This window comes from Mixophyes fleayi, chromosome 11, assembly GCF_038048845.1.
Source record: "Mixophyes fleayi isolate aMixFle1 chromosome 11, aMixFle1.hap1, whole genome shotgun sequence".
Taxonomy (NCBI): Eukaryota; Metazoa; Chordata; class Amphibia; order Anura; family Limnodynastidae; genus Mixophyes; species Mixophyes fleayi.
In genome coordinates, this window is record NC_134412.1 from 26,283,832 (window position 1) to 26,305,103 (window position 21,272).

Here is a 21,272-nt window from a genome sequence, read left to right on the forward strand (position 1 = left end):
TGATCCAAGGTTTAAAACCTACATTGAGTCTTTACTTGTAAATGAGCGAGATGTGAACTTTTGCAAGGAGCTATTGCTCAGCAAGTTGGCCGCTGAACTGGGCCTCGGCTTGACGACGTGTCCTCCTTCACTTTCTCAAGCTGCTGCTGTTCGTAAAAAATTAAATTTCCCAAAAAGAAGCAGGGAAGACGCAGGGGGCAGACCAGAACAATTTAACATCTGGGCTGGTTTGAAGGATTTTTCAAAAAAATGTGTCACTTTGCCCATAACTCCATCCAATACGAGTATAAACATGCAAAGGATGGTGGAGGATTACTTTCAAGAGGTAGTTGATATGGAAATGTCAGACAGTCCCTTTCCTTACTGGGAAGAAAAGCAGGCCATTTGGAAACCCATGTACAAACTTGCTTTGCAATACCTAAGCTGCCCACCCTCCAGTGTGTACTCTGAACGAGTATTCAGCACAGCAGGGAACTTAGTCAGTGATCACCAAAGAAGGTTACTTCCCAAAAATGTGGAGAAAATGATGTTTATAAAAATGAACTACATCTTCCACGAGGAAGGCCTTCACCATCCAAGACATCCAAGCACTGACTGTTCTCTAATGGCGGATTCAAGCGGCGATGAATTGATAGTCCATTTCTTTACATATTTAACTATAAGTGTAGGGTGTAATATACATCCAAAGACGATGGCTGCATTGCCAATATGCATAGATGGAGAGGAAGACAATCTGTTTTGTGTGTAGAATAAATGAAGGCCTACCAACGAAGAATTAAACTGTTTTTTTGGATGATTTATTACCTCAACAATTAGATTACTTATCTCTAAAACAGTTGGAGCACTAAATTGGGTTATTTTAGGCCCAAAAACATTGATTTTCCAACAAAATAGCAAAACAAAACCAAACAAAACCAAAACCAAAACCAAAACACGCAATGGCGGTTTTGCAAAACCAAAACCAAAACGCGATGGTAATCCAGATCCAAAACTGAATCCAAAACCAAAAAACGGGGGTCAGTGACCATCTCTAGATATGACTGACATCACCAAGGAGTGTGCTCAGGGGTTTGTCTTACTGCACAATTCAGCCCTGACATATGTTTTGGACTGTTCTCTTTCCTTCTTCTGGGGTAATTCTAGGATACCATTCTGCAAATAAATTAAGTAAATGAATGCATTCTTGCCATTTTTTTTTTGCTTCCACAATACACATTTAAAGTGATCTTAACAAGATATTTGATGCAGAATTGTAACTCTCCATCTTTGCATATTTAAACATTTATTCTCATTAAAATACAACTCCTTTTTTGGGGGGGGAATGAGAAAAAATATTTAATGTGCAACATTTGAGTTTTGTGATTCAACCTCGTACTAATAAGGGGGTTAGGCGCAGTTTATGCTGACCTAGGCACCTGTGATTGATGATGCCGTGTTGTGCAGAATTAAATAATTGGATCCACTCTTTTTGACCCCCTCCCATGTCACGTGATCGTAATATAGAAAAACATGAACAGAAACAATATTGCACAAATCCTTAGTGTGGAAATAAGTAGGATACAGCCTCCTTCTAGACTAAAACTGGGGTTTGGGACCACATGCATTCTGTGTGACGTTCATACATTACTGCATGAGCGTCTGACACTCATACAAAATGCATCATTAGCAGAGAATGGGTGTCATAATTTTTGTGATTGGGGGGAGAATTAGGGACAATTTTTTATGTATTTATTACTTTTTTTAAATTTTATATTTTGGAAAAACCAGATCCAAAGGAGACTTTATCTATGTTTCACCTGCATCTCTGCATAGATTATTCATAAAAGTGGTCTAATGCTAACGAAAATGCCAATTTTCAGTGCATCCCTATTATTAATATGACGACAACAGGCAGTTATCTAAATAATTGACTTCATACATCTGTGCATATGTATTGTTATCAGCACAGCATATAGGTCACACACATATTGTCTATACAATCCCAACAGTATGTGTTACCCATGCACACTACAGCTTCCAAATAATTAGATCTGCTACATGGTTCTTTGCTGTGGATGAATTCTGCCCGCAGTTCTAGCCAATTTGAAGTGGTGCTATCACTCTGGAAGAAGACCCTGCTGGAGTCAGGACGTTCTGGTGCAGCGTTCTGCTACAGACTACACTCCATGTTAAAGGTCTATGAGCATTAATCTAAGGCGATTTGAATCTGAATTTCTGGTACGGGAATTGCACATTTACGGATTATCCCAAAGATGTTATATATTTAATGCACTATGTTGGCGCCCCTTTCTCTCTTTTTTGTAGTTATCTAAATATCTTTATATTATTATCAATATCTATACTCCGAGATGGAGTTATCTTTTAAAGCAAATTTTAACCCTACTGAACCTCAATATATTTAAACTAAACTAGTATAATGTATTGTACAATGTTTTAATGAAAAAATATTACTAAAGAGAAACGGACCAATCCTTCACACTTAATGCTACTGAATGCTACTGAGAAAAGTACTTACCACAGATTTACAGTTTTCAAAAACAACTGTGTACATGTCATGATATTATGAAGTAAAAATAACTTTGGGAGTGCTGTGATCTCTGTAGCCTGAAAGTGTGACGTAGCAACTTCTCTTCTCTTGGCCTTGCCAGGGAATCCTTTTTCTATGGGTACTTGGCTTCATCCAGACATGAACCTGGTATACTGAAAACCAGGTTGACATTTGTGCTCCAGAATCAGATTTCTGATTTAACTCCCAAACTGTATTTAAACCTGCTCTGCCTGTCATTTTTGCTGTTCTGAGGTCCTGAACGTGTTATCCTGTTTACTACTTGATTCCTGGTTTTCGACCAGGCTTGTTCCAGTCTTGACTTTGTACTGTGTTGACAGATTGGTTTTGACCTTTGGCTTTTCCTGACTAATCCTCTGCTTGCCGATTCTGTTTGTTTAACCTGCATCCTGATGACCTTGGCTGGTCTGAATATTCTGCCTTCAGAGCCACTTACCTATAGCTCATCACCACACTAAGGTCCAGATCGGTTGGCTGCAACCTGGCTATTATACATAGCCAAATCCATCCGGCTTTGCAGCGGACTTTGGTGAATATCGATACTAACTTAAACAAAGCACCTCCGCTCTAAGACTGTGTAAATCTTAGCTGGTGTTGTGTACCCCAGACCTGATAAAAACCTGTTGTAATGGACAAGTTATTGACCTGTACACAATAAAGAAAGTATACTAGTATCCTACATGTAATGCAACAAGCATTCTAGTGACCTTTAAAGAATATGATAAGCATTCTAGTGACCTCTATATAATACAGAGGGCACCTTAGTGATATATATCTACTACAGATGGCATTCTGGTGATAGATATATAATACACAGATCATTCTAGTGACCTTTATACACTACAGAAATAATTCTAATGATCAATATACAATACAGAGAGCATTCAAATAAACAATATTTGTTAAGGATTGCAGTCTTGCATCCTCTATACATTACAAAAGAAAATTCTAGTGCTCAATATACAATAGAGAACATTCTCGTGACCTCCATAGAATAGTGACTTTTAAACAGTACAGTAAGCAGTTCTGCTGACATCAAATCATTTACTTACCAATATGCGATGAACCAGCATTCTAGTGAACTCTAACAATCATTATTATGATGAATATAAAATCTATATCTGTTATTTAGAGCTTTCCAGTGGCAGATATACAATACAAAAATAATTCTAGTTAGCTCTATACAATGCAGAGAGTATTTTAGTGATTGATTAACAATACAGAAAATATTCTAGTGACTCATATGTAATAAGGAGAACATTCTAGACCCATATACAATACACATAACATTCTAGTGACCCATGTACAATGCAGAGAACATTCTAGTTATCTGTATGGAGTATGTGCCCAATATACAATATAAGGATCATTCTACTGACATATATTCAATACAGAGTGCATTCTAAGGACTAATTTCTGATACTGAGAGCATTCTTGTAACATTACAAAGAGCATTGTAGTGCTAATATACAATAATAAATATTTTAGGGCCCTCCATGGAATATAGAGAGCATTCTAGGGAACCCTAAACAGTACAGCAGGCTTTCCACAGACATCAAAACAAATCAGAGAGCATTCTATTGAGCTATAGATAATACAGCCAACATTCTAGTGATATTGATACAATACAGCCAGCATTCTAGTAGCCACTATACAATACCTAAAGGTTACTAGTAAACAATTTCAAATACAAAGAATATTTTCGTGACATCTACAATACAGAAAAACTCCTAGTAGCCATTATACAATGCAAAGAACATTCTGGTTGCCACTATACATAACACAGTGCATACAGTGATTATCATACAAGGCCGACCCTCTTCTGTCCAATGCAGATCATCAAATCTCTGTTGTTTTAACAATGCAGACCTCAGGTATCTTATGAAGATACAATGCAGATCCCACATCTTTTGTGGCTTAACAATGTCGACCCCAAGCTCTGTGCTGACTTAGTGGTTTAAAATGAAGACCCCAGATATATGGTGGCAACCATAGTATGCAGTCCCACTCAGTAGCATGCTGTGTAGGACGTGCTGAGAAGGTGTTATAACCAGAAGATTGTCATTTACCAATAAGATTGCTGGGAGCATGGACTGGGTTTTCAATATGATTGAAGGACCATAGCTGGCTAAGCTTATTACGTTGGTCAAATTTCACGGTCCACCAATCGAGTAATGGGGTAGTCAGGACACAGTATTTTTGGAAAGAGTGTTCTTTTCAAACAAAGCTATTATACAGTGGAATCATTGTTTTCATACAGTGGAATCATTGTTTTCGATATATATGCCATCAATGTGTCAATTCCCTGAGGATTTGAGCATATGCCATTTGCGTTCTACTGAATGGGAGTTTTTCATTGGATAAAGTATATGTGTGATGTCAGATTTTTACTCTTTGAGAGTCAAACATACAGGGCCAGTGGATGGGTAGTGGGCACCCTAGGATCCTCTCACCCTCAGGCTGCCAGCTGCTGCACCTCTGTGTCAGTGTAAAGATAAGAAGCTCTCAAATTAAGTTTAACACTTAAACACAGGGGGCAAACGCAGGATTTGTCGAGAGAGGTTTCCATGCCACACCGCCAGTGGGCGTGGCCAGCATGCTTCGGGGTGTTGCTATAATTTTAGACAGTGCTTGGCTGCTCTTCAACTCTTCCTATCCCCATCATATACACGGGCAATGCTATGTGCACTACTGTTAGGGGCACACAGCTCTCCCTTTTCGAGCAGAGCCATGTGAAGTGGGATATTCCTCCCAACTGTCCCTACAATCAGGACAAAGTCCTGAGTGAGTGTGTCAGAACTGTTGACAGACTGTCCTGCTCTCTCCAACCTGTTCTTGATGCTTTAAATACTTGTTGGGGAGAGATGGCTGGGAACAGTGCGGACAGAAACAATCTGCACACAAGCTGCAAAGTGGCTGGTCCCGGGGCAGGGTCCAGCCACCTCAAGCATACAGTACCCCAGGCTGGGAGGGGGGTTTTCAGGCACTAGGAACACCCCCTCGGTTTGCCTATGAAACACACCCTCTCCTTCAGCCTATGAAGAAGGAGGTGTATTCTATTTATACCCCCAGGTCACCTGGAGGGGTGCCAGGAAAAATAAAAACATTAAACACTAAATGAATGTCCTGATACATGATGCCACTCATATATATATATATATATATATATATATATATATATATATATATATATTGATCTTCTTATTTTTTTCTGTGTCATTACTGGATGCTTGTTGTCTTCTTGCAAAAAATAGCCATGTGTCCCTTGTGTTAACAGTAAAATTTCTGTTTTTTCATGACCAAGGGAGTGACATACCCAGCATGCCACGGAATCTGGAGCAAGTGGGCGCCGCCCCTGGAACGCAGCAGGCTGGCCACAACTGCTTTCTGTGGTAATGTGATTTCAATACAATTTACACTCTGCTTCTTTAATTACACTATACATATCATTTACTGCACCCATGGGAGAGGCTGAGCGTGTGAGAAAATTGACAAGTCAGGATGCATCTTTTTTTCCCTTGATGTCTGCATTCTAATTACGTTCTCACAAATCAAATACGTGTCCTTTTCTGCTGAATGCAATGAAAAATCATACACAAGTATGGAATAATATATACATAATATTATAAAACCTTTGTCTATTACATTTGCAGAACTGTTTTGATTACTGTTTTATAAAGTGTCTTCTTTAGTCCTTTATTTTAGTACTTTAGGTCATGAGTAGCTCTTACACTTTTTCTTTAAACACTAAACGCTTCCTTAATTGCTACCTTCGGAGGCCAACATTTGGATTCCATTTAATAGGTTAAAAAGGTTAGCAGAAGAGTAGGCCGGTTTTCTAAAAATAAATACATTAATAATACATGGAAATTGATTATAAAAAGCAAATTATGGCCTCTGCATAGCTTCTTATTGTGTTTTTGGTGTTGCATACATTAATGATTTTACGGTAACTTAAAAATAAAGAAACAGATTTACTAATTGTATTTATTAATGAAAGGTACAAAACAATTATAGAGTTCACCTTGCCCTAGCGATCAATACAATACAGTTTGTGGATGTTATCAACATTCTATTGTGATCAAATAAGAACTTCCAAAATATATATAGTTAATGGTTGAACGTGAGTATATTTGAGACAGAAAGATAATGTTGGCTTAATAAACACAATGCAGTAGTTATCATTTGCAATGCTGCAATCGTGTAATGAATGGTGAGATATGTTTGTAAATATTCAAGCGTTGTAGTAACACCTTAGCAGAAGTATGTAACGATATTTAACAAAGCAAATTATATCATCAAAGAGGTGTGTGATATTGATGACACTTATTCATCTGTATTACACTGAAAACAAATAACACACTGTATAATTCAACTTACAAAAGATCTGTAGTGTGTTGTTCAACAATATTACTACAAACACACCAGTGAACTTTCATCATCATCAACATCAACATTTATTTACATAGCGCCAGCAGATTCCGTAGCGCTTTACAACTTTAGTTTAATGATTGACTTTTTGTGAATATAGCAAAACATTTTAGATGACAATAATTGATTTCCATTTATGCAGTTTGCCAAAATGAACTTCTGCTACAATTTAAGCCTGATATTTTTTGGAAACTAACAGTCCACCTTAAAGGAGACAAATCATATTGTAAAATAGGTGATGAATGAAATACAATAACATGAAGAATTAATTTAGTGGAAATTAAAAGGCTAGAACATACTGTAATACTTGTTTTGCAATTCACATTCAATTGATGTTGTACATATATCTGGAGACAAAGTGAGGTGTATGGATAAGAGACAGGGGGAGTAAACAGCCACGTTAACTAGAATTCCAATCCTATTTGTGAATATTTCCAAACTGTATTATTTGTCATAAACCAACAACACCTAATTACTTTAATTTATAAAGCATCAATGCATTCTGCAATGCTGAATATGTTTTTTTAAAAAAATATATACATATATATATATATATATATATATATATATATATATATATATATATATATATATTTATTGGTTGTAATAAAGGGATATATCTTGCAACAGAACAGATTATTCTCACAATCAAATGGGTAAAATGGGAAGTGTCACAAAAAGCATAGGTGAATGCAGCAGACATGTTCAGAGGTAAACAATTGACAAGTATTCAGGAGTACTGAATGGATGGGCAACAGAGCTGGCTTGGCACTGGGCACAGAATTGCGGAATTTGTACAGAAAAATGTAGTGTGAACATTATGTAGATTGAGTGGTCTATACACAGATAACAGTAGTTAGGGAATGTGGTGAGTTGCACTGAAGAGATGTATTTTAAGGACAGCTTAACTCTTTGAAGGTTATGGGACAGTCGTCTAGAATGTTCTTTGTAAATGTTATGTATATCATGAATATATAAAAATTGTAAAATAGCACCTGTGAAAATCCTCCACTGTCAAGTCCTGCGTTTTCCACAGAGTGGCATGCAAGAACATCATGAGCGTTATTGTCTAGATGGAACTTGGTTTACTATAATCCCTATCACATGTTACTGAATTATTTCTAATGTATTTTATTTGCATTTTAAATATTCTTCTTCAATAATTCTTAAAATATATAGCCAGAGAAGGATAGAGAAAATTACGCTCAATATGAAGAGTAAAGGGCCACTTCTGTCAACATTGAAAATTGTTAAGGTACAAACGCTTTTCAGGGACAAATCTCTAAATTCTGGCACTGCCTTCAGCTATGAAAGCAGTTAGCAGCTTTGGCAAACGACAATCCTCCCCAAAAGTTTGGTAGCTTTATTTGTAGAACTCCTACGGAGGGCGCCGGTATCTTTCTTTTCTTGACAATCCTAGAACTGTTCATATTCTAGGGAAACTATGGATCAGTAACAAAGAAATTATGGAATCCGAAGGCAGTATCTACGGGAACTAGCTTAAACAGACTTAAGCTTTATGTAGGAACCTCCTAGACGATATAAAGAAGAGGCAGGGATATAGTAAAGGGATGTGGAGAAAACAGACAAGACTGAGGTGAGCTGGGAAGGTATAAAATACAAGGTCCAGTAGGCAGTCAGACAGATAAGGGCCAAACCCAGAATAGGTACCAAAAGATGCCAGAAGTCAGAACCACTAGATCAAAGAACAATAAGAAACAGGCACAAGGGTAATGAGACAGATACAGGAGCACAGAGGGAGTAGGAATTGAGAAGGATCTCCCAAACCACTGCAAGAGACTTGCGTTCCTAGTCTTGGCATGCTCTACTAGTACTATTGCAGCGGTCTTTCCCATCAGGATGTGCCTTTTGCTACTCAGATACCATGAGAATTTGATTGCATTAGAAATTAAGAACAACAATAAGGCAAGTGAGGGTGACAGAGCCATGAATTGGAAATTAGGGAAGTAGAACTGACAGAATAACAGCAGGATAATGAAACAAGGACACATAGACAAAGCAACAAAGGCAAGGCTGAATCAAGGTTCACATTACAAGTTGACAGGATACACAAGACAGACTTAATTGAGACAGGACTGAGATTGACTGAAACAGACAATAACTGTGACAAGACTTTGACAAGCACAATGCACAAAGGCCACTGACAAGGACGGGAACAAAAGAACATTTTAATAAATAACCAGGAACAGGAGTAATGCCACAAAATGTACCTGTAAACCTCCGATGTTTAGGCAAGTCATACACCTAGAGGCTGGAAGGAATGGGCTTCAATGGAGCTTAAGGCTAAGTATGAGTTTAAAGGGTCAGCACTAGAATACCAAGGCAATGGATTCAATTCCAAGCAGAGCCCGATACCACCCAAAATTCAAACTGATAAAAGAGGGACCCTTATAACTCATATGATCCGCAACCTATACACAGCTACAAACACCACTAACCCCTTCTAAAAAGGAACATTTGGGAGGTAATGGACTAAGAAATTCAAAAAAAGAGTTCCAAACACTTATAAAAAAAAAATTCAATTTATATTAAATTATTATAATATGCCCTACCAATCTGGTAATGTCATGTTGTTTGTAGGTTCCTATGCTGGAGCGGTAGTAGCCATGCCATTGGCTGGAGTTTTAGTCCAGTATACAGGATGGAGCTCAGTCTTCTACGTCTATGGTGAGTAACTACAAAAGTCTTTACCACACTCTAGAGATACAGTTGCCCTGGGGCTACCATTAGGCTTGTTAGTTATGGAACCTGGAGAGAAGAGGCTTTAGAAGAGCTTTTATCCATGAAGACAAAAAATCTCCTGTTATAAAGAAGAGATTGTTTGTTTCCATTTGTCTAATCATTAGCTAGATACATTCACTAGTAGAGTGTATCTAGCATTTACGTTTGCTGCAATCCGAACCACAAACTATCAATTAAACTATGTTTTAATTGGAAATACCATTGCTTTATGTTAAAGGTACAGGCTTATGAGATTTTTCATTTGATAGATATCTACAGTTACACCCCCTTTGTCCCTAACATAGACATTAAAGAGAGCCACCTTACTTCTGTTTGCAGGGAGCTTCGGTATTATGTGGTACATGTTCTGGATTCTTGTGTCTTATGAAAGTCCCGCACAGCATCCCACAATATCAGAGGAAGAGAGAAAGTACATTGAAGAGAGCATTGGCGAAAGCACAGGTTTCATGAACCCACTGGTGGTGAGTTGTATTGTATGCGCTTATGTGTCGGGATGTAAGTGACAAGAAACAATGGGTATTGGGGAAGGTCAATATAGTATTAGCATATTGTAAAATGATATATAAAATCTCCACAGTATCGCGGCAAAAGTAGATACAATTGTTTCACTGGTATTTATAGATTATGGAGGAAAAATATTTGCAGGAAATAAAGGAAAACAAAAAAGGATTGGACCGGATGCAGAGTTCAAAGCAACTTGGAACACACCATTATTGTACTCAGTCTATGTTAGAACACCCCTTCCCTCTTCCTCTACGGGAGCAGGCAGGGGCAAGCGTAGATGGGTGTAACTGTGTAAAGCAATGGGCATGGTGTATGGTGTTACAACCCCTTAATCTGATCCATACCAGAACTGCACTTTTTAGCCATGTTGTTACAGGAAGTATCAGTGATGTAACTATATCATCTCCTTGGAAAAGTACTTCAGGGATTAAATTCCACCTCCACAGGGATAGCTCAGAAGTGAATTTAGTTATTATTGTTATTTCTGTTTGCTCCTTATGTCCACTAGTGAGCTCTACAGGCAGCCAGGAGCCGGACCCAGCAGGGTTAACCTGAGGGAAGATACCTGGGGAGGTAGGGGAGGGGGCTGGATAGTGTAAGCAGCCCACCAATCGAGACCTTTTGCAACTCCCCTGGACAGGCAGATCCCAAGGTGGGATTAGGAGGTGATAAAAGAGGCTACCCTGGGAGCTGGACGTGTGTGACTAACTTTTGGCCAAGAGGTGATGCTCTGCCAGAGATGCGCTGTGGAACATATCTCACTGGATTTATTTGAACTGATTTCATTTGTTGGACCTGCTATCGTTACGGGGCTGTGCTGTATTAATCCTGTTCTGTAATATAAATCATCCTTCTATTTTTCCCCTAATATCGTGTCCGAGTGATTTGGGAACCACGTATCTTCATACTCTGCATAGGTGTAGATGCTTACAAGTGTCTTGTGGTCATGTGTAGAGCAAAAATAAGCAATTTACTAAGTACATTCTACTCTGCATCAGGCCCATTATTTCTCTACGTAGCTGTTTTATGGGCAGATTTGTCCATTTTTTTCTACCAAATAAGCCCAACCTTGGACCATATCTGCTGATCAAATGTCCATTTTAAATGAACAAAATCTCTTTTGATCAAATATGATTGCAGAGAACAGGAAATCTTGTTGGCTGATTATCCCCATCGGTATTTGTGTGGATCATGGGACCACCAGTCAATTGAAAAAGTCCTTTTTCTATTAGATCTGATCCACAGATGCATTTGTTCTATTTGACTTTGCATGTATGTCAAACCAACTTTGGGCTCTTTGAAGCCCTGTTAAGGTATAACTATACAGATTGTTAGCATGTATGTCATTAAATGCAATGATACAGTAATTATAGGCTATGAAGCCTAGACATGGGTGGAGAATATTGGGAGACATTAATATATATTAATATAATTTTATGTTGGAACCAATATAATCAGGGTCAAATTTACATCAATATGGGCAGAAATACACTTTTCCATGCTTTTTTGAAGAGTAATTTACTTCCATTTTGCTGCCAACTTGCCATCAGTCTATCTATGTGAGCCAGGGCTGCGTGCACGCAGAATTAAAGTAAAAATATAACTTATGTAAGTGGGGTTTATTTTAATTTTCTGTTTCTTTACAACATAGAGGCATAACAAAGAAATGTGATTTGTCTTTATACCTGCATTTGTTAATGTGATCAGTTGTCCACTCTAGTGGGCAAATTAAGATAATAATTGTTTTGCTTTATCAGGCAATAACTTTTAACCAGAAAATCATGGCAGTAGCCTTGTTTTGGAGCAGCTGTGACCCCATAATAATAAAACACATTTTTCTAGCCCAGTTTATAACATGACAGCACACAAGTAAGTGTTTGCTATGAGTTACAGCAACTTTTTCCTTTTCAACAGGTTTTATAAACATTTACCAATAATTAAAAAAAAAAATAAAGTGTGGGGCCGATCAATTCTCGGCAATGTGCAGCCGAACATCACCGTCATGTTTGGCCACGAACACTTCCACGTACTACGATAGCCAACGTTGCGGATTTTCCTGCACATCCCTATGGGATGGGAAGCAAAATCTACAATAAAATAAGGACCGTTGCAGAGGCACTCCGCGGCACATGGTCAAGAATTGAATCAGCCCCTTTGTGTCTATTTATCTTTTCGATCCCGGAACTGACTGCAATAATACTATTATATTACCTATGCTGTCACTGTGCTTCATTACAGAAATTTAAGGCACCTTGGCGGAAGTTCTTTACCTCTATGCCGGTATACGCTATCATTGTCGCAAACTTTTGCCGCAGTTGGACATTCTATCTCCTGCTAATTAGCCAGCCAGCCTATTTTGAAGAAGTGTTTGGCTTTGAAATCAGTAAGGTACGTGTACCCTGTAGCAGATGCTGTGCTTTAGACTCTGCTTAATCTAGCTGAGATCAATAGTGTCCTTAAATAAATAATTTAGTATCATGTGGTTTTTGAATAAAATGTTAGAGAAATCCATTAACGTCATAAAACAAAGCCTAAAAGCCAGCTGTAACAGGTTTATTTGAGGGCAAGATTGATACCACTTCCCTGGTATCAAAATTTGATGAAAGAGACAAGTTAACTCTCTCACAACTGTCCATTGTGCTGGAGTTGTTAAAATAACCATTATGGGCCTGATTCATTAAGGATCTTAACTTGAGAAACTTCTTATTTCAGTCTCCTGGACAAAACCATGTTACAATGCAGGGGGTGCAAATTAATATTCTGTTTTGCACATAAGTTAAATACTGACTGTTTTTTAATGTAGCACACAAATATCAACTTTAAATTTCAGTGTACAAATAAGCTATCAAGTATTTGTGTGCTACATGAAAAAACAGGCAGTATTTAACTTATGTGCAAAACAGAATACTAATTTGCACCCCTTGTATTGTAACATGGTTTTGTCCAGGTGACTGAAATAAGAAGTTTCTCAAGTTGAGATCCTTAATGAATCAGGCTCTATATTATTATAAATATTACTTTAATACTTATTGTAACTTTTAGCCATCAACCACTAATTCCAATTTAAAGTGTTCACACCCCTAATTTACTTTAGCAAAGCTCCAAATCATGCACTGAGGTTGGTGGGTAGAGGCATGTCAGGGGACAGGAGGCAAGATCAGAACCTTGTGTCTTTTACTCTTAGGATGGTGTCACCATAAACAAGGTTCTCACCTCAGACCTCGGGTCATTGGGGAGAGCAAAGCAAAAATAAAGGAGTAACTTTGCACCTCGGCAAAACCATGTTGCATTAGAGGGGGTTGTAAATTTAAAATGTGGGGACAGTTTTATAATTGGGGTAGAGCATGTCCTAGATCAACTTTACATTTCAGTGTACAAATAAGCTATCAAGTATTTGTGTGTTACATGAAAAAACAGTCAGTATTTAACTTATGTGCAAAACAGAATACTAATTTGCACCCCTTGCATTGTAACATGGTTTTGTCCAGGAGACTGAAATAAGGATCCTCTTCATTTAGGATCCTCTCCTCTTGCCTCAACTGGCTCCTCTTGTGCCTGGTCTGTTTACCCTCCCTTAGGATGTAAGCTCGTATGAGCAGGGTCCCCTCCCCTCCTGTCTCCATACCTGTTCTTCTGCTCCGTCTTTACTGCATATGACTGCCTGGAGTTTCTGAAGTATTGGTACTTTTTGTTCATTGTTCTGTATGGTTTCACCCTGTATAGTCTACTGTTAGTACTGTGTGCGGCGCTGCGGATACCTTGTGGCGCCTAACAAATAAATGATAATAATAATAATAATAATAAATGACCCTGTATGGGACACAAATATATTCTAGATGAAATTATGTAATGAAGTTCAACATGTTGTTGGCCCATTAGTCATACTCTGAATCATGTACAACAATATCATTGCCTCCTAACCGCTGCCTGTCCTTCAGGTTGGACTCCTCTCTGCATTGCCCCATTTGGTTATGACAATCATAGTCCCAATAGGAGGGCAGATAGCCGACTTCTTGCGCACCAAGAGAATCATGTCTACTACCAATGTCCGTAAAATGATGAACTGCGGAGGTAAGTCCACCCTCAGAAAGTAATGGGGAGGATTTACAAAGGTGGTTGAAAGTGTAAATCAGCAGTTACCATTAGCAACCAGTAATCAAACAGCAGCCAGCCACAAGATTTTATCAGTTCAGTACAAGTTAAACTATAAAATCAAATGGTAATTGGTTGCTATATTACTGCTCATTTGCACCATGGTAGCAAATCTCCCCTCTTAAGGCTACTGCATGATCTGTAGTCCAACTGGTTAAGGAGATTATTTGTTATTTATATTTTATATGCAGTATGTTTCCTTTTATTTCCCTGGAAATATTGAGAGAAACAAACCCCTTTTATGAACATTGCATTTATTAATATAATATTCAACCTGTTTGTACTGGTAGTTACATACTTTACTGAAACAGTGCATCTAGTGGACAAATGAATCACAGAAAAGGAGAGAACTGTTACTTTTATTTACAAGCCAATCCTGCAGAGGTAATGCTGTTTGGGGCTGCTTATGTTGCAGATAATGTTCATAGCTTTTGTACTTGAAAATAGCAGCATCTGGCAATAAAAAAAAGACAACCGGGTATATTTACTAAACTGCGGGTTTGAAAAAGTGGAGATGTTGCCTATAACAACCAATTAAATTCTAGCTATCATTTTGTAGAATGTACTAAATAAATGACAGCTAGAATCTGATTGGTTGTTATAGGCAACATCTCCACTTTTTCAAACCTAGAGTTTAGTAAATATACCTCTAAGGGGTAAATGTATCCAGCTGCTAGTTTCCGGCGGGTTTGAAAAGTGGAGATGTTGCCTAGAGCAACCAATCAAATTCTAGCTTTCATTTTGTAGAATGTACTAAATAAATAACTAGAATCTGATTGGTTGCTATAGGCACCATCTCCACTTTATAATCCCGCCAGAAAATCACAGCTTGATACATTTACCCCTAAGAGTACAAATGCACCGTGTTACATACTCACACACAAAAATTAGATTTTGCTTTGTGTGACATGATTTTGCAAATGGGGCTCAATGAAGGTGAATTTGGTGAACGTGGGCTTTCCTGTAAATCAGGGTCCACAGATTTTTTTTTCCCCTTATAAACATGACTTGTTTTCTTCTTCTTCAATACTGTGAACGGGGGCACCTTATGCACCTTCCATACTCACGTTATACAGGAAAGCATATTTCTAAGCGCACTTCTGCCAATGTTATAAAAACATTCAAAAGGTGACAATCAAGGCTGTCCTGGGGGTAAATGTATCATCCTCCGATTTTTTCAACTCGCCGGAAATCGGTGACTTTGCATTAAAAATTTAAAGCGGCGATGGCTTGTAAAGGCAAACCTGCCTTTACAAGGCATCGCCGCTTTAAATTTTACCTGCAAAGTCGCCGAATTCCGGCAAGTTGAAAAAATCGGAGGATGATACTTTTACCCCCTTGTGTCCTCTCGCTCTTATGATTAATAAAAGACATAAATGAGGCTAAGTGAGCAGTATTTTAGTAGATAACTGGGAAAAAAAGTTAAATGGATGAAGGGGATGGTCCTACACTTTCCACCTTGTGCATTTTCGGCGGTACTAGCAAACCTACAAAAGGTTGCGTAGAACGTTTTTATTGGGCAGTTATTCATTTATTAACAAACCCACACATACACACTAGGGTTAACTTTGTCAGAAGCCAATGAACTTGCCTGTATGTTTTTGGACTGGAAGCCCATGCACACACTGGGAGAACGTACAAACTTTACACACACAAGGCCCCGGTCAGTATATATATCTCATGACCCCAGTGCTGTGCAACAAGAATGCTAACCCCTGTGCCACCATGCTGTCCAATAACTGTGATGAAGACATGGGGCTAGATGTGCTTAAACTTCTAGAAAGGAAAAGCAGGGATGTTGCCCATAGCAACCAATCAGATTCTAGCTATCATTTCATAGAACATACTAGAGAAATGAGAGCTAGACTGTGATTGGTTTCTATGGGAAACATCCCCAATCAGAGTCTAGCTCTCATTTCTCTAGTACATTGTAGGAAATGATAGCTAGAATCTGATTGGTTGCAACACCTCCCCTTTTGCTTTTTAGAAGACTTAGTAAATCTACCTCTTGGTGTGTGGGGGGGGGTGCTTTGTTATGCATTAGGTGGATAATAAGGTACATTTGCATCATCAGAAACATACTGCACATAAAAAAAACAGCTACTTCTCAGAAGTATGAAAACAGTTTTTTAGATTTTCTATCTCAGTAATAGTATTAAACTTACAATACTGTTTATGTGACTGAATTCTAGATTGCGATTCATGAATTGTAATAAAGTAATGTGTTCCCTGCAGTCTTGTATGTTTATATTCCACTCTAGGTAAAGACATGACCATATAAATTCCATTCATGCACAATTCAATTCATTTTAACCTGTATTAAGTTGATATTTTTGTTCTCAACACAGAATGCCAAGTATAGATAAAAATGTCAAATCTTTAAAAAACTAAACAAAAGTACAATTTTGCAAACGACTTGTCAGATTACATTTACTGCACAATTGTATTTAGTGAAGAAAACTTCTGAATTTTAAAGCCCAAAGTGGTAGAATGTTGGGAAATGGTAAGACGAGGTTAGTGTTACGTGTCTTCTCTGTATATTCACGTCTGTATGTATTTGTTCAAAGGCTTTGGCATGGAGGCAACTCTTCTTTTAGTTGTGGGCTATTCACATACCCGAGGGGTGGCTATTTCCTTCCTTGTTTTGGCTGTGGGATTCAGTGGCTTTGCTATATCAGGTGAGCTTTGAAACTAAGTCACGTAAACCTGCTTAACTTCTTGTGACAATACATCTAACTCAGTTGTCATGTCCAGCTGGACTGTTGATGGCAGAAATAGTAGTGTGATAGTTTTATTGCTCCCTATCACAACTAAACCAGACATTAAATACTATTGTTATATAAGTGGTATGGTGGATAATTAAATAAAAACAATTGGGTCAACTTGAGGGCCTCTCCTTAAAAATTATGACAGGCCTATTCTAGTTTGACTGATACTTTAACAATTTTTCCCCAGTTCATCATCATCACAATTAATTTATATAGCGCCACCAATTAGTGCTGTACAGACAATATTTGTAATTTTCACATATTAAAAGTCATTTAATATGACAGCAAAAATGAATTAACATCTCACCAATTAATACATTGATTAACAAATGAATTTCCAAAACTAGAATCTACTTGGCCTATTTTGTAGATTGTCCAGAACTAGTCCTCTATCATGCATCTTTCTTGATCCAAGCTTAAACTTAATGTATGTTCCCATATAAATACATTTCAGTGTAATTAGTTTCTTCTGTTACAATGGTAAATATATAAACTATGAAACAGATATATTATTCCTTTAAACTACTGAATTAACCGTGCTAAAAAAAAGAGAATCATACATTAGATTTCTGCAGTCATATGGTAATACTTTCATAGCTGTAAATTAGAAACCTAAAGTCTTAGAGCATTCCGATTCATTAATTATATTGTGAATGGATGTATTTATTATAACAGGACAGCAATCATGTTTTCTCTTCTTCTTCTTCATACATTTTAGGCTTTAACGTGAATCATTTAGACATTGCACCACGGTATGCCAGCATTCTCATGGGTATTTCCAATGGTGTGGGGACCCTATCAGGCATGGTTTGCCCCCTGATTGTAGGAGCCATGACAAAGCACAAGGTATGGAGATTAGATTACAAAAATCTTAATTAGATACTCTTGGCCTCATTTAGAGTCGGATGCAATGTACACTGAAATCGTAAGTGTAAATTGCATCTCGTAATTTACACAGTATTTAGAGTGGCACAGATCTTTAGATCCTTCCGACTTAGAATACTGTGCAAATTGCACAAACACGCCTCTTTGTCTGCCTTATTGGCCGGCGTGCAAGTGTATCATGCACGTAAAGCAGATAATTAAATAAAAAAACAAAGTAAAACAAAAATTAAAAAAATGCCCCCCCTTCCTTACACAAGCAGCATAACCAACCCTTGTGCTGTTTGGGAAAGGAAGGGGGGCATTTTTTTTTATTTTTGTTTACCTTTTTTTTGTTATGCTGCTTGAGGGGGGGTGGGTGCACACCTTTTTTTAAAATTTAATTATTTTTACTTTCCCTGTTTCACCTCTCTAAGCGCAGAGAGGTGCAAATGGGAGATCGGTCTCAGTTGGAGTGGAAACTGAGACGGATCTTTGGTCAAAAGTGCTTTTTGCACTGAAAAGAAGGACTTACATCCGACTCTAAATCAGGCCCTTTATCTTTGAATAAAGTAAATTACCATGCTTGTCATGCCAACATTTCCTAATTATAACAAACACTACTGTTCCCACCTGTGGTGCACATAGCTTTGCTTATCTATAGTAATGCTTATTTTGACGATCAATGCTTTCTTCCTACATTCTTTCTTTCCACATGTACAACCATCCATCACTGATGTATTGTGTTTTTATGACAGAGAGCAAGGTCATTATATAGTCATCACAAGATTATAGAAACAATTAAAATATCAAATGTACATTATGTATAAAAGGCCTCTAGCTCCCAAATATTTTTATTATCAGAATTTGTTAGAATTCGAATAATATACAGAGTGAAAATAAATGGCTGATTAATATGTACAACCCTTTTTTTTATCTTCAATCTTCAATGTTAAATTCATACCCAATGTAGTCTCGAGAAGAGTGGCAGTACGTCTTCCTTATCGCTTCCCTTGTTCACTATGGTGGGGTCATTTTCTATGGCTTATTTGCATCGGGAGAAAAACAGCCATGGGCAGAACCAGAGGAAACCACCGATGAGAAATGTGGCTTCATCCATGAAGATGAGCTTGCCGACGAGAGTGAGGACCAGCCTCAGGGTTACGGTGGTTATGGAAGTTATGGGGCCACCAAAAGCACAAGCTTCCCCAATGGTGGTTGGCCGGCCGAGTGGGAGAAGAAAGAAGAGTTTATCCAGGAGCAAGGCAAGGACCCCTATCTATATGGGACAGCCTCAGAAAGGGACTTATCTTGAAAATAAAAACATACAGAAGTCTAAGTAAAACAATAGCAATGTCTCAAATCCAACTGAGAGTGAGAAAGAATCTAATCAAAGGTGACTGGTGTTGCCAAGCCTCCCCACTTTACATGATCACCGTGGCTTCCTTTCTATTGTTTTAATACATTATTATTTACCATAATGGGGTTAAAGGTAGTACCAATATTGCCTTCAAAGAACCCCAACATTTTTGTGATATCCAGGGGCCAATTCCATTTCTGGTATCAGTGATTTGCTTGTTTCTTGTCTAAATTTCCACAAAGGCACATGTCTTCAAAATCTCCATCACTTGGATAAGTGTGGAAGCAATAACAAATGAATGTGTGAGTTTTAACATTGACATTGATCACTGATTTGCATAAATGTACACTTTTTGTGGGTTATGGATTGCTCATAAGTATTTATTAAGAAGAACAATAATTATGGGCTAAGCCATGGGTGCACACATCTCAAGGCAAGGCAGGATACCCAATAACTTCTTACCATTGCTTTGTTTATCCTATTTATTTTTAGAGGTATAAAAAAATAAATATTTAATTCAATGAAATATAATTATTAAAAATTACATATGTCTCTCCTTTCAAGGAGCAATATATGGTCCCATATTGTATCCCATGGCAGTCCTACTGTTATGTAAGTCACAAGGGCTTCTATCGCCATGAGCTCTCATGGGACAGTGTCTGGGTAAATATCACATTCAGTGGGGCATGGGTGAAATATGTTTTGCCATTGTGGAGGGTGTTGTCATTTTTCCAGTCTTGGGGCTTACTTTGTGATTAGTGTATTTGATGAGGCACCTTTTGTGTGTGTTGTTGTGTGCTTGGCAATGGTGAGTCACTTTATGGCATGCAACATTGTCCCGTGGACCAACATGATGACAAAAAAAAACCAATTAAAGCATTTAATAAGTTGTCCATTCATTTTTTGTCGCTTTTACACCTAAATTTTAAGGTCCAAGTCAGCGTCCCCTTGTCCAGAGAATGATAAGTGCATTAATTTACAGTCTTCTGTGTGGCCATATTGTACATTACAGTAAACTTGGCGTAAATTGTGTCCTCATCAAAACAATTATTTGTTTCAGTTTTAATGAATACTGAGCATTCTGGATTCTCATGCCAAAGCCCTTTCTGGAATTTTAAGACCTTATCCAAAGATGACAGCTGTTAAACCGTAAAGCGCTGTAGGTTTCTCCAGTTCTCAAACTATTATCTCCAGCATTAAAAGAGCTATAATAACATGTTTTGAGTGCATATAAAGTAATCTGGGCTTTATTGATCTATTTTACTTATATGAGCAATAATGAGAGCTTTGTACTGGTTTATTTACATTTTCATCAACCTTACCCAGCGCATTCTAGACATTAAAATCACAGTCAAAGGGCAGATCTGGAACTGTGAAAGGATAGGTGTTTTGGGAGGGGTGATGGTCTTGAAATTAAAATGACTTAAACGTGCAGTAATTGTACATAATAAATTATATTCCGATCCAGAGTGTGACAGTTATTTTGCTTAAGTTTGATACCAGAGTGTTACAGTTAAGTATAATCATGATTCTGGCCTTCAAAATTATGTATATAATTTGTTTTCATATTGTGTTTCGGTACAACTGGAAATACTTTAGAGCACACAGAAAATAGAACTAAGCTCACAAATAAACTTTATTGAGAATATTTAAGAAAAATATCATGTTTATGTTAACGTCAATTGTACATTTTCTACTAGAATTTACTATCAATATATCTGGCAGAAATTACCTGTAAAATATTATTCATATGAGAACTATAGATCTTCAAGTGAGAAAGAAGTCTACAATACATTGAGTTATGTGTCAGTTTTGTGCCTATTACTTCATTCTCCGTAATATATTTGGCGCTCTAAAAAATATATTA

General features: G+C 37.6%; 1 protein-coding gene across 1 annotated transcript in view; it reads left to right on the forward strand.

The window, feature by feature from the left end:
- Positions 1-20,874, forward strand: part of SLC17A7 (solute carrier family 17 member 7) — a 90,573-nt gene extending 69,699 nt beyond the window's left edge. The window contains exons 5-12 of the mRNA XM_075191261.1: positions 5,871-5,958; positions 9,599-9,685; positions 10,079-10,221; positions 12,503-12,652; positions 14,203-14,335; positions 16,984-17,094; positions 17,903-18,030; positions 19,019-20,874. Coding sequence (XP_075047362.1) covers positions 5,871-5,958; positions 9,599-9,685; positions 10,079-10,221; positions 12,503-12,652; positions 14,203-14,335; positions 16,984-17,094; positions 17,903-18,030; positions 19,019-19,360 — 1,182 coding nt within the window. The 3' untranslated portion in view covers positions 19,361-20,874. The remainder of the gene's footprint in view (positions 1-5,870; positions 5,959-9,598; positions 9,686-10,078; positions 10,222-12,502; positions 12,653-14,202; positions 14,336-16,983; positions 17,095-17,902; positions 18,031-19,018) is intronic.
- Positions 20,875-21,272: the final 398 nt, after the last annotated feature.